General features: G+C 52.6%; 1 protein-coding gene across 1 annotated transcript; it reads left to right on the forward strand.

Annotated features, from left to right (window-relative positions):
- The first annotated feature begins 409 nt into the window (after positions 1-409).
- LOC108582520 lies at positions 410-12,988 on the forward strand. Its single transcript, XM_031656961.1, has 3 exons — positions 410-446; positions 883-1,215; positions 11,020-12,988. The coding sequence occupies exons 1-3, from the start codon at positions 410-412 to the stop codon at positions 11,160-11,162; spliced, it is 513 nt and encodes a 170-aa protein (XP_031512821.1). The 3' UTR covers positions 11,163-12,988.
- The last annotated feature ends 1,364 nt before the right edge of the window (positions 12,989-14,352 follow it).

Below are 14,352 nucleotides of genomic sequence, written 5' to 3' on the forward strand. Positions count from 1 at the left end.
GCAGGCTAAGGAGGAAGCAGGGTCTCAGGGCTGAGGTCAGGCAGGGGGGCCACTCCTTAGATACCAACCAGCCAGGAATGCCAGTGTTTGTCATAGTTTCACTGATTGTAGGTAGGTTAGAACCTCTATTTGCGTCTCAGAAATAAAGAGAAGAGCCTGCAATTCCAGGATAACACGCTAACGAAGGGCCAAAACGCAAAGGCGTCCTGAGGGCTGAGATGGAAAGTGAAACTTTCAAGCTCCTTCTCTGACCTTGGCCAAGGTCGTTCCCTCTGGGTTCATAGAATAGGAATGAACCCATGTAAGGCACAGGTAACAGAAAAAAGGAGGCAGGTAGAGAGACAGCCTTCAGCCTGGTGCAGCCATCCCGGTGGGACAACCCCAGGCAGGAGCCGCTCGGTGTCCGAGGATGGCGGGAAGTCACTGGGCTGCGGCTGGGGCCGGAGGTGGGCGGAGGAGGGTCCGGCGCTCTCTTTTTCTCCAGATACGGAGCCCTACGTGTAGATCAGTCGCCTCCCGCCCAGGGTGTGAGCGCCCCCTCTCTTCTCAGCCTCCTTCGGCCTCGCCCCTCCCTCTCACATTCCCAACTCCCAAGGATAACTTGTCGCTCGCTTCAGACGCCCATGGCTTCTTTCAGTCCCTGGGACTCGGCTTTCTCCTCTACCTCTTTTGTCTATTTGTGCATTTGATGGTTTCTCTGGGCGCGCCCTTGGATCTGCTTCTCTCTTGCCTGTTATATTCTCTCTCTCTCTCTCTCCCCTCCCCCCCACCCGCCCTTCTCTCTCTCTCTCTCTCTCTCTCTCTGCTCTCTCCGGCCATCTGGGCGCTGCTACTCCGCGCCTCTGGCCTTCCCGCGGCGCGCCAGGCCCATTTCCTCACCAGCCGCTCTGGGATCCGACGGCGCCGCGGAATTCGGGGGAGCAGGTGAACGGCCGAGCCCCGGGCGAGGCGGGAAGCGTGTTTGTGGACCCTGTTCTCGCCGGCAACTCACCGGCGCCGGGGGACGCAGGAGCATGAGCCCCTTCGCGCCCCAGCGCGCCCGTCGTCGCTGCCCAGACACAGACGCGCACTGCCTCGGGGAGGCCTCACGGGGCTGGGGGCAGGAGGCGGCGACCAGGCTCCTGCCTCCCCCGCCTTGGGCGCCGTCACAGTCCCCAGAAGCCCTGGGCTCCTGCAGTCTACCAGGACGCGCGGCGGACGGCGTGGTTCCGAGAGGTAGGTGAGGAGGCGGGCGCAGCCCTTCCTCTCGCAGCTGGGGACTGCGGCGTGAAAGGCCCCTCTCCAAGCTGGCCAGCCCCGTGGCCTGAGCTTTCAGGACCGACCGCCCGTAGCAGGCGTGGGCTACCCAGGGCCACCGGCTTAACCTTGATCTCCAGACCGAGGCAGTTCCCCGGGTGGGGCTCGGGGCGCACCCGAAACGCCTTGGCCTTCCCATCCGCTCGCACCCGACCCTACCTCTCCAAGAGAAGGTTTGTGTATGGGGAAAAGGGTTGCCTCCCCTCGTTCTACCGGAAACCCTGGCTCCCCAGAGCCGGGTGCTCAGTGCCCCGCCCAGCCTGAGGCCCTGCGTCCTGGGCCGCCTGCTCACAACCCCCGATTCCAGGCGGATGAGAGAGGCATGGGCCAGCCACCCTGAGCAGCCTTGGGGATGAGGAATCGCTTGGGAAGGAAGAAGGGCCACTTTTCCTAATGGAAATTAGAAATTGGCCTGGAACTCTTAGTCTAGACAGAAGCCCCCAGGTCCCCAAGGTGCAGAATCAGCTCTCCCGCGCGCTGTCTCTCTAGCTGCTTCCTAGCGTGGAAGGGGCAGAATACTTGGGGGAGTCTCTTGCTTTGGCTTTTGGGGGCCGCATAGGTTTCCTTCCCCTCTGGACTGTGAGCAGCCTCCTGCCTGAGAGACCGTGTATCTGAATCTAAGGAATGCCAGCCGCCATCTTATTTGAAACTCACACTCACAAAAACAGGGCATATGCATTTTTGTGGAGGGGCCTGTTGTTTATGGGAGTGGGCAGAGGGCATCCAAAGGATTTCAAACTGTATGGACTGACTCATGGGTCAATACAAAAATTACTCGCCTTTGAAAAGGCATGTAGAGAAAAGCAAGCATAAAGGGGTGTGCATCGTGCATCGTGGGTATTGTGGAGTCTGGGAGGAATTAGTAACCCGCAGGAGTCGGCTAGGAATCTTATATGACAGCAACTGTGCCTCTCGGAGTAGTTAACCACCGTTTAAAGATTAAGGATTTATACAGACATGCGAAAGAGACATGAAATTATGTGCTCCCAATTGTGCTCAATAATAAAGGCAGTAGAAGGGAAATTCATATTTTCATCTATATGCCTCCTCCCTCCCAAAGTAGACCATTGCTTGGTATATTTCACATATTCCACATACCAGAGGCGGAATGTGCAACTGACTGCCCAGGACTGTGCTTTCCAGTACAAATGGAAGCACAAAGACGCCTAATGGAGAGGACTTGAGTTCTCTTTTCTCAGTGCACTTCCCTAATCCTTTGAGGAAGCAAGTCGGGGGAGCCTTTCCTGATATGATCTTCCCTCAAAATCCCCTTTTGGAGCTGCAGCTCCTCGCTTTCCCTAAAGTCTGGGGCACTTGGCTCCAAGTCCCCGTTTCCCCAGTTCAGAAAGGATGAAGCCTCCGCCACCCCAAACATATAGCCCTTGGCTCACCAGGAGAATTGCTCACCTTCTGCCGTGGTTTAGAACACCACCCTACACAGGCATACACATACACACTGCCCCAGAAGAAATACAAAGAAAAGCTTTGCTAGTCCAAGCAAGGTGTTGTGGGAGTCCTCAGAGACCCTTAGAAAGGGCCTTACTCTCCACACTGCAACTTGAAAGACCCAGGACATCCCTCCCACCCCCACAACAGACATGGTTCTCACCACCTGGGAAGGCACCAAGCCCATGAGGACAGGAGAATCTGTGGGGCTGGGAACTTCACATCCTACCCACCCTGCCTCCAACTTCTTTTTGTTTCTGGCCAGATTAAAAGTCAAGCTTAAAGTGCTGTTGGGTTGGAGAGTTTCGTTATTTTAGTCTATTGATTCCTCTCCCTCGTTTTCTTCTCCCTCATCTTCCTTTTACTCCCAGGTTTTGCCCATTTTTTTCTCTCTCTCCAAACAGAAAATCTGTGAATTTTCTGGGCTTGAACAGAAGGAATGAGGAGGGAAAGGAGGGAATATTTGACCTATCCAGGCAGCAATCAGAACTGTAATTGACACCAAGTCATCCTAGCAGACCTTGTCCTCACAGGCTTAGAGGATATTTGATTCTACAATCCCCCACCAGCACCCCAAGATCGAATGGTACCTCCTTCCTCAAGAGGGACTAAGGATTTGGGGCTTCTGCAGTTTTCAAAAATGGGAGAAGACAAAAATGCCATCATTATTCCAGTGGCCAGGTGTGGAAGGAGTCTGCAGTTTGGCCAGAGGCCTGGTCTCAGAGAAAGGAGTCTTGAGGGCTGACCTAGGGCCGACTTGGTTCTGACCCTGCCTGCCAGTGGGGAACCTTGGGCTCTTCACCAAGTAAAGGCAAGATCAAGGAATTGGAGGTCTGAGTCCCTCTCTTGCCTAACTGCCCCAAAGGCCCCAGAAACTACTCTGGGCCAAAACTCAGGCATAGTTGAAAGAAAGAAACAAATACTGGAAACACCCAGATTTATAATCTGCTTAGACACCCAAACTCATCCTTAAAGTGGTAAATACAATTTATCTCCTTGGCTGCCTTGCAACTTTCCACTCAGTTTGGCAATGTGTAGATGGGGTCAGCTTGAGTTTCAGAGCTTGGGGGTCCAGCGCTCAATGTCTAGAGAGCTAGATCTGGGGCCTCTCACCTCCTTTCCTCATGTACCTCCTCTTGGGTCCTTCCCCTCCCAGGGCTTCTCAGAAAGTGACAGCTGACTTTCTTGTAGAACTGTGAAATCCCACAATTTCAGAGGATTTCAAATTCCTTGAACTTCAGGTTGAGAACTATTTGGATTAATCAGAGAAGTTTGTGTCTGGAAAATGTTGAGACCAAATGTGGGTCTTTACTTTTTTTTTTCCTTTAGCTGATCTCAGTGCTTACCAGGTCAACCTTCACCTTTAAAAACACCCTGGTGGCAGTATTTCTTTGCCACCACTGTCTGTAAAGCAAAGGGCAAAAGCATCTCAGAGCTTTTAGTTGGGCCGGGAATTCAAATGCCTCCTTTCTCAAGAAGATGCCAAAGTGGCCACCCTCAGCCCACTTTCCATCCTTGCCTCCTCTGCCCTTTCCCCAGCTGCAGTTATAGGAATAATGGCCTTTAACTTGCAGAGATCATTAAAGCCAAAGCCCCCACTCTTTCCCATCACCCCTCTTGGGGCCGTCTGAATCGCTTCTTCCACAGCCCTCCTCTTTTGAAGCACTCTCTAGTACTGTTAAAGGCCGAATTTCGGCTGGAGCGAAGGTGGGGGCTTAGTCCAAAATAACCTAGATATTAAGTAACAGTAATGACTTTTTAAAAGATAACTATGAACTCTCAAGCCTCGACCACCCAGAAAAGTTCCTCCTTAAATTGTTGACGGCGCTGGGTGCAGACACGCAAGGACTGGCCAGAACGCCAGAAACTCCTTTAAGGAGAGAGAAGTCAGTGCCCACATTCCTCATGCTTTAAAGCAATATAAGAGGAGACAGTCCAAATTTTTACTCGTTAAACCTCCTCTTACCTCTTCCTCAGGTCTGTTCACTCCTTGGTCCAGGTAGCTCCTGAGCTCCAAGGTGAACCAGAGGGAACCAGAGGCTCCCCGCAGCAACCTTCTCGCTTCTGGGCTCCTCCTGGGGGCTGAGTGGTCCCCTTTGCCTTGCTATTCCCGCTGCGGCTCCTAGGGGGACAGCTCCACGGGACCAGGTCTCTTCGAGGGGTGGAGGGTCGCGGAAGTCGTGACCAGGGGTTGGAGACCGCTGAGTCCCTCCGCTGCGGACCTGCCTGGGACTGCGTGGAATGGACCAAGTCCTCCGTCTAGGATTCCCTAGTGCACGACGGCGAGCACTCCGCAGTGCTCCGCTGGCGATCTGCACCTGTGTCCCGGGGCTGGGCGCAGAGTGAAGAACTCCGTGCAAGCTGCTGACCGGCTCCGCTACTGCCTCCCTGCTGTGAGCGGGAGAACAGGAAGTCTGCCCCATAGGGAGATGGCCGGGCGGCAGCCGCAGAGTCAGCGTTGAGAGGAGGGTCAGCGGCACCTCGGGATTCCGCGCACCTTCAGCTGCCTCTCGCAGACAGCCCAGCCGCGGGTTGGCGACGTAGTGATGGAAACTGGGGAGGGCCTAGGTTGGAGTCCCGGCAGTCCGGAGGAGGGGGCCAAAGCAGAGGATTAGGAACCGGGCTTTCATATCCAGCCTCGGCGCCCGGAAGCGGTACTTAAGGGGCGAAGTGAGGCCACAATTACAAAGGTGCGCCCTCCGACGCCTCAACGTCAAGGGCCTGTAGATTCACAACCTCTGCCGTCGGGGAAGGGGGAAGATGAGGTGTGATAGGGAGGCTATGTCCAGCCACCAGGGCAGGGAGTGGCTCTAAACGCTGACCCAGCGCCTCGCCCCAAGCGGGATCTTGGCGCGCGGATAGACCGAGCCCGGGGTGGGGCGCCTTGCAGGGCTCCCTCGCCCTTACCGAATGAGCATCTTCTTCCCGATTTGCTGCTCAGAGAGGGAGTGGGTCCTGGTCTCTGAATCTCAGCGCTCCCGACTACCTCGCTGCTCCTAACGAACAGTTCATCTGTTCCCTCCTGGCCGCCTGTGCCAGCGGCGCTCACCCACTTTTCCAGCCCTGGATTTCCTCTCCCCGAATGCGACCTTCCTTCCCACAATTAACAAATGATCTAGCGAAACCCCGCCAGGTCCCCAGCAGAGGAGCACCTCCATCCGCCCGAACCAGCCAATTAATCAGAGCATTAAGGAGCCTGAGGAGTTGTAATTGGGTGGTTTGGGACGAGGGGGCGCTGAGGAGGTCATTAACCCCAGCGTAAAGATGGGGAACGGAGACGCGCCTGGACGCCTCTGCCGCCCCTCTGGACTCTTCTTAGCACGCGGGTTTTGGCCACTCCACCTGCCTGCTGCGCTCCAGTTCCCGCCTCCAGTCCAGCTACTTCACTTCTCTCTGTCATTCTCCGTCTTTTCTCTGACAGCCGTCCAGGGCCCCTTTCTTTGTGCCTACTTCTGTCTACCTGTCCAGCTGTCTCTTGCACCCTTTTTGTGGCCCAGCGGCCAAGAAAACTCAAAGGTCATGGCTGTTGGCTCCCGCTGATGGTCTCTGGGCTCCGGGGTCTCAGACAGTTCCTCAGGGCTGGTTGGAAATGATGGGAGTTGGAGATTTGGACACTATACCCATTCCCCAAGAGAAGGGCATTTGCACAGGGGAGGTGTTTCCTGAAACGTTCAATTCTCTTTCGGTATGAGATGGCTTTGGACAAGGTGGCAAATGGCGGAAGGTCCAGGCCCCAGTGGATAAAAGCTCCATATCACTTTGATTAGAGACACAGAGACCTTGCATACTCCTTGTCTGAAAAGGCAAATACGGAGGAGGTAGTGACTGGGTGTTGTGGCCTGCCTGGTCTCAGTCCAAGAGTCCCCAGCACCTGTGACCTGGTGCCTGGTGTTTCAGGAAGTCCAGGTGACAGTGTCTATTCAACCTTGTGGAACAAGAAATTGTTTGTCCTTTTAATTTGTCTTGTCAGATACCCAAGTCTATTACAACGCCTCCCTTTGCATTACGTTTTTAGTTGGTTGTATAAGATTAGCGGATGAGAGGTTCTTAACATTTTGGGGGGCCGCTCCCTGATAAGATAATTTAAATTTTGATGAACAATATTGATTTCCCTCTACCGAGAAAAAAAAAATGCACTTATGTAGTACTCACCAAATCCCACAATTTCAGAGAGTTTCAGTCTCCTCAGACACCAAGTTAAGAACTACAATTTGGATAGATCAAAGGAGCTGGTGTCTGGGAAATGCGGAGGCCAAATATAGTCAGTTTACGTAGCTCTTCACCCTTTCTCTTGGCTGACATCTCCATTTTGCCAGGTCAACCTTCACCTTTAAAAACAGTCCGGTGGCAGTGTCCTCTCCCCACCATTACCTGTAGGGTCTGGTCTCCCAGTGGGAGTCAGTCTTTCCTTCCCAGCGGGAGTCAGTCTTTCCTTCTCAGCAGCTGGGAGCCTGAGAACGTGGGAAGAGCTTTGCTGGGGAAAGCTGATCTTGCACTGGCCAGCAGTTGGAAGTGCAATGGAAGGAAATCAGGCTTAAGCAGCTTCCCAGGAACTTAAAACCATACCAGAACTCCTGAAAGGGAAGACTATCTGGAAACAGCCTCCTAACTAAAACTGTCTGTAAGTCAAGCAAATGGGGATTGGGCAATAGAATGTTCCTTTGTGTCCCTTATTGACTCACTTATTACTTTTCCTCAGGGACCCTGGCTCTACTTGGGGCTGATTTAGCCAAGGTTAGAGGCTGGGGAATACCAAATGCTGGACTTAAAGGGGAAGGATTTGCTCCCTAATATTTTAGTAATCTTGTTTGTAAGAGATAAACAGCATGTGACCCCTGACTATCCTGGGGGACCTCCTAATTATGCCCAGCCTCATGGGTTGTGGCCTGTTTAGACACAGGGTGTAAAGAAGGACTTAGCTGTTCTTCCCCAGCCTATTAAGTTTCCTGGCCATCTCCCCACCTGTGTGAATTGACCAAGCTAAATCTCCCAGGAGAAAAATCAGGCTTCTTTGGGGTCTGGGAAGTAAATAAACTTCATTTTTCGAGGACTATGTTAAGACAAATTAGGATAACTGGAAATTATCTGGCTAATTGTACCCTCCCCGTCCAAACATACTTATACTCCAAACCCAAGCCCTCCTGGCTGCTCCTCAATTGTCTATATATTTCAAACAAATGTGACTTGGCACAGGAAAGACTCCAACTCATTTCTAGTTGCCACTCTCTGCGCTGTACAACCACCACCCACCTGCCCAGCAGTTCGAGGCTGTGACAAGAAACCAATGGCTGGCTAATAGTATTCAGACCCCTGCCTGAAAATACAAAGAAAAAAATAAACAATTCTCTTCTTGGGACAGCTTAAACTGGATAATCCTGGCTGTGAAAACCTGACCTAAATGCTTTTAATCAGAGCAGAAGAAATATATGCTCATTGGCTCCTTACTTTACTAATTAAAGAAAGCTAATTGGTGTTCTCAGAAACTTCCGACTGAGGGTCAGGAGCCTCTAGCCATCTCTTTGCCTGCCCCACCCCTCCCTGCACTGGGCCCTGCACCGTGGAGTTGGCCTTTTTCTGATAGACAATTGGAAGGGGGTGCTCCCGACCTTCTGGCTCCGCCCCTGCATTAGGACTTTGGCCCTGAAAAGGCAGTGCTGCTATTGGCCAGAAGTTTTTGCCCAGCAGGCTTGTCCCCTTTCTTGTGTCCTGGACTTGTTTCTAGGAGCCAAGACCTCTTGCTGGCTGCCACATCAGCACTGCCAACTGGTAGGGTGCAGCCCTGCTGAAGCTCCAGAGCTCAGCCCAGTGCTGGGCACAGTAGGTGCTCAGGAAATGATTGCTGAATGTGGAATGAAAGTCCCCAGCAGGCAAAAGCCTGTGACTTCTTTCGGTGGGGCGGTGGTCCTCTGGGGCGAGTGCATAGAGAACTTCAGGGCCGCCTCCTGGGTACCCAGGAAGTGGGTAAGACCTGGTTTTTGTCAAGCATTTCTCAGATGTTCTGTTTAATTCCAGCTTCCTGGCCCCCTATTTCTTGTCTACCCATTTTCTAAGGCAGGACCGTGCTCACCACAGCAAAGGGAAAGAACTCCTTGAAAAGTCAAAGGAATACAAGTCACCGCTTCTCAGACCTTTCTCCCATGAGATCCAGATACTTCAGGCTAAAGGGAGTTTGAACCTGAAATGAGCCAGATAATTGCCCCAATTCTCTGTACCTTATTGAAGAGGTAGTTACAGGTCAAGGGGTCCAAGGGGCCTCACTTTTATAGACATTGCTCTAAGTCAAAAGAATACATTATACATATACAGCTGAGACACACACTCTCCGTCCTAGGCCGGCTCTCTGTGAACAAAGCAGATTTCCTCCTTGCCACTCACCCCCTATTCCCATTTTCCCCCTCCTCTTTTCTCTTCTTTCTCCTCCTTGTTATTAGTAGTTACTGTTTACTAAATGCTGCCTGTGCACCAGGTATTGTGCTAAATGCTAGACACATAGTAAATCATAGTACATTAATTAATCCTTACATTAACTTTAAGAGTTAAGATACCAGATTTTACAGATGCAGAAACTAAGAGTTACTTTTCAAGCATGAAACACGTGTGTGTGTGTGTGTATGTGAGAGAGAGAGAGAGAGAGAGAGAGAGAGAGATACGGGCAGATCTGAGTGCTCAAGTGTTATAAAGATAGAAATAAAGAAAATTGAGAATGAGGAGATCTTAAAGTTTTGAAATATAGAATGTTTTAATAGGATGCAGATAGTTTCTCCTGCCCTAAAGTGAACAAAGAAGTGAGGCAATTAACTGGCTAATTCCAAGACCCAAATGCTTTCCCTTGAAATGGGCAGATAATGAGGCTGACAGTATGTTCGCAGTTGAATTCGCCTGATGTTGCTCCATTTTTTTCCCCTTAACTTTAGCGAATCCATTGGGCAATCACAGTGAGATGCACAGACGTCGCCCCGGACGTGCACATATTCACACACACACTCACACACAGGAATGCTGACACACACAGACCTGACTTTATTCTGCCTCTAGAGTCTTTTATGACTCAACCTCCGGAATGAAAATAGGGGTTGGAGCGAAATAATGTGTCCGAGGGCGCAGCTGCTCCAGATGTGCGCTGGGTAATTAGGCATCCTCAAGAGCTCGTGCCCGGCTGGGAAATGCACCTCTTGTGGGACTGCAGATCCCAGCAGGCACCCCATCGTAGTCTGGCCCATAGTAGGTGCCTGTCCTTTGCTGCCTGGTCCCAGCAGCCTGTCCCTCCTCTTCTTCCCTTCTTCCTCCGCAGGTGATTCTCTGGCGCCTCTGTTTTAGGAATAACTGCAGAAATGTCTCTCAGAGGGCTCTGCAGTATAAAATGGCATCTCTGCCACAGGGGAAGGGGAAGAGGGACCCTGGTTTCTCCTATCCTGCTCTTCCTAGGCCCTGGACGTCTCTGAGGGGCTCATTCCAGAATAAGACCTCTCTTTCCTTGCTCCACAAGAATTTAACAAAGAGGCTCTATTTGGGTCAAGTAGGAGAGTGGCCTGACTGGCCCTAACACCCCTGGTTTGAGGGCTGAGGAGCAGTCCTGTTGCTGGCAGCTTCTCTTAGTTGTGGAGCCTCTTTCACAAAGTGTTCGCACTTCTCAACTTCCCTGTCCAGTAGGTCTTAATCTGGGCACCTCGGGGCCTAAGGCACTTGGCCAGGGTTGTGCAGCCAGGGAGGTCATAAGTGAGGAGTTAGCATTTATTGGAAGAGAGGGGACTGGATTTGTCCTGGCTGTGAATCCTGGCCCAGCTGTCCCTATGTCCGCCTCCAGTTTTCTCATGGGCCTCCACAAATTTGAAACTCAAGAAACGCCAAACGTCCAACATAGAAAACACCAAAAAGCTGCCTTTCTGGAGATGAATTTTGCTTACAAGAAAGACACGTTTTGAGGGGGTGAATGGTTATGGTAATTTCGGATAAAGAACATTACCCTTGGAATAGAGGGCTCCTCCTCCAGCCCTGCTTCACCACTTTTAATAGCTGCTCTGATCTTGGGCTAATCACTTAATTCCTTCGGACCTCAGTGTCTTCTTTTGCAAGCTGGGGGAGGGGGTTAAAGATGCTGGCGCTGCCCTCTAGCCTGCTGCTGGGGAGATCAAAGGAGATTCAGGCTGTGGAAGGCTCCCTAGCGTAGGAGATGGGGTTAGAAGGTAAGGGCCAGGGGGTGGGGGCGGATGGGGCCTTGATTAGCTGTGGATTTCTGTCCCAGCACACTCATTTAACCGTGTTTCTCTTGGTTGGCAGAGGGCGCCAAAGGCGACATGCCGGCGGCCAGCTCCAGGCCGAGCCCCGAGCGCCTGCGGGAACAGGCCCCTTCACCCGGCGCGGGACGCAGAGCTGGGCGAGAATCTTGTTCAGCGCGGACTCAACGCCAGGGCGCCGCCTAGAGGTCGGTTTCTCTCTCGGCCTCACCCGCCGGGAGACCACAAGAGCTGTTTCCCCAGCCGCCCGCCGCCAGAAATAGGAAAAAAAAAAAAAAAAAAAATCCAGCTGGGGTCTAGGAACTCGGCTTCTGGCACCTCTGACTTCTCCGAGACTGTCTCCTCCCTCCCCGCCCCGTAATGAACCCCGTGAAGGGAGACGGGCCAGGAAGTCCCAGAAATATTTATTCTTGTGACTCTCACAAAATGGAAGAGGGTCTCAATTTTTAAGGATCTTGTGTTCTGCGTCTGTGTCTACACTGCCTTCTCTCACCATCCAAATTGTCCAGCCCCCCTCCAGTTATGCTAGAACTCTGCTTTATCTTCAAGGAAGAAAGGGAGTGGGGAGAAGCTACCTCTAAACCCTCCAGCGTGGCCATCAATTTTCTTAATTTGGAGATCAACATGCTTTTGGAAAAATGTTTGGAAAACGTTTGGGGGTGAAAAGAAATGTTGCCTAACTGGCCTTTACTCACTGAGTGACCATCATCTCAGCTAGTTAGTGTATGAGCGGCACCAGCACCCCGGCCATGGGTGTCCGTGCTGAGCTTCTGAAAGTTGACTTCTCCTTTGGGGAGCCCTCGGAAAGACACAGCTGGTATCTGTGGGAATGGCTTTGGGGTGTCCTTTGGCACCATACAGAGAATTTTATTTTTTTTAACTGGAATCCATGGCCTGGGTTCTTGGGATGGGGGTAGGAGGAAGCCACAAACCCCCTGGAAATGTATGCAAAACATATGGGTGTGCAGGTGCATCATCATAGGGCTATAGTCTCTTCAGTTTTTCCTAAGAGTCTAAGACTATAAAAGATTTCCATCTCCTTTTCTCAGCCAGGGAGCCACAGCGACCCAGGCCAGCAACAGGCTGGGAACCAGCACACCGACGGGCCCCCACCAGGTGCCTGGTAGGGGATGGGTAATAACACTCTTGAATGGTCTGGAAACTGCTGGCCCCTCAGTCCAGCCCTCCTCCCAGAGGGAAATCCTGATAGAAGGAGTGACAGCCAGTAGCTGCCATCTCAGTATTTTGAATAAAAATATAACATGATAAAGAGCAAATGAGAGAGGTTGGAGGGGCCTCCCCATGCAAATCCTGGAATATGAATGTTGGCCAGAAATAAGATACTTACTGTCCTCCAGCAGTTAAAGAGCTCCCCACTTCCTCCCTCTTGGTGCTGGGAAGGGGCCAGAGGGCACTGCCCCCAAACCACCACCCACCTCTGGAGAGCTGGGGCAGAGTGGGATTGCCTGCAGCAGAGTTAGCCCTTCAGAAAATTCAAAACCTGTACTGCCTAGTATTTTCCCTGCCTGTTTCTTTTTTTTTTTCTTTTTTTTTTTTTTTATCGGATTTTTAAAACATCCAGCAGCACTTTGGTGCCTTTTCTTGGGGTTGGGGAGTGGGGTTATCTATGTGTGTATCTATGGGAAGGTGGATGCCTTCAGTGCACTAAACCCCCTCCTGGGCCTGCAGCTGGACCTCACTCCCGTACCTGAGCACTCTGCCTCAGCCTGAGCTAATCTTAGCCATCCATTGTGTCTCAAAACTGAACTCGCGGTGTTTTGGGGTGAATAACTGTGAGGCAGGATGGAGAACCTTTTGCTCTCCCATCCAGAAAGGCACCTAACCAGGCCCCTGGAGCAGACAAAAGGAGCAGGACGTCAATCACTTTGCTCCCAGTTCTCTGAAAGGGATTTTCCTTCATTTTGGTTCGGAGGCCTAGTAGAGAATTTGGATTCCACGAAGTTTTGAACAAAGTAAATGGTTCAGAGTAGGCAAAAACTATGGAAACTTGAGGCCTGGGTAGTAGTGGTTTTATTTGATTTTGAGGCTTTAAAGAGATGAGGAGATGGTGGTGGAGCTCCGCCACGCAGAGTGGCTCTCCCTTCCACCCCGAGGAAGACCGACCGACCCCTGGGTTTATCCTCTGGGAGCCCCCGGCCCACTCAGCCCCCTTCAGGCCTTGGGAGTCACCCGGAGTCTTATCTTCTGCCCCCTTCCAGCAAGTACCCGGCAATAAACGGGCAGGGCTGGGCAAAGGTCTGGTCGCTAGAAACGGAAAAGGAAAGATAAAAGTAAAGTTAAACAAAAAACAAAAACAAAAAACCCTTGGGCTGGGCGCTGTGGCTTACGCCTGTAATCCCAACACTTTGGGAGGCCAAGGAGGGTGGATCACGAGGTCAGGAGTTCGAGATCAGCCTGGCCAATATCGTGAAACCCCGTCTGTACTAAAAATACAAAAATTAGCAGGGCGTGGTGGCGGGCGCCTGTAGTTCCAGCTACTTGGGAGGCTGAGGCAGGAGAATCGCTTGAACCCGGGAGGCGAAGGTTGCAGTGAGCCGAGATCCTGCCACTGCACCCCAACCTGGGTGACACACCGCGACTCTGTCTGAAAAAAAAAAAAGAAAGAAAAGAAAAAACCCGCTTTCAGCGGAAAGATGCAAAAAATGGAGGCCACCGGGCGTGGTTGGGAGAGCCTGGGCTTTCACAAGGAAGCCCCAGGGAGCCCAGCTCTGCTTTGGCGAGGAGCGGGGAACCTCATCCCAAGCCCGGCGAGCCGAGCGGATCGTAGGGTGTGCGCGGGGTTCTGTGGATTTTCCGTGTAGGCGGCGGCTTCCAGTCTCTGCCCCGCGCGGGCTGGGTCAGCGCGGACTCCTCCGAAAGAAGAGCGCGCCTGGCGGCCGGTTCGGCGGAGGCCAAGGCCCGGGGGCCGGGGCTGCTTCTCTCCACGCGGACAAAGTGTGAGGGCAAAGAAAGGGGCCGAGGCGGGTGCTTCTGCCGCTCGTAAATTTGTTTCCCCTTCCTTTTAATCCGCCCCCGGACGTCTTTCTTTTCAGGACAGGAGGGGATGTAAACCGTTTGAAGTTCATCAACACGGTGAAGTTTTATTGTATTTCCGGTCCCCAAGATTTATACCCGGGAGGGGGAGCGGGCGGCCAGGCGGACTCCCTCGCTACCTCGGACTTCCCTGCCGGACACGTGGCCACTCGGACCCTCGCTTCGGGGCGAGGGCGGGCGGGAGCCTGGACTGGGCCGCGGCCGCTGGCTCCGTACCTTCCGACGGCGGTGCAAGGCCGGCACCGCCGCGGCCCAGGTAAGTCCGCCGCCGCCCTCGGCCTGCACAGCCGCGGTTCTGGGATGGGTGCGGGTGTGGGCGTGA

Source organism: Papio anubis, chromosome 17 (genome assembly GCF_008728515.1).
Source record: "Papio anubis isolate 15944 chromosome 17, Panubis1.0, whole genome shotgun sequence".
NCBI lineage: Eukaryota > Metazoa > Chordata > Mammalia > Primates > Cercopithecidae > Papio > Papio anubis.

Bases quoted from the DNA above. Each gene is read 5' to 3' on its own strand.
- LOC108582520 (XM_031656961.1), top strand. From the start codon at position 410: ATGGCGGGAAGTCACTGGGCTGCGGCTGGGGCCGGAG. The intron at 447-882 runs GTGGGCGGAGGA...TTTCCTCACCAG, and splicing joins GGCTGCGGCTGGGGCCGGAG to CCGCTCTGGGATCCGACGGC. The intron at 1,216-11,019 runs GTAGGTGAGGAG...CTTGGTTGGCAG, and splicing joins GGACGGCGTGGTTCCGAGAG to AGGGCGCCAAAGGCGACATG.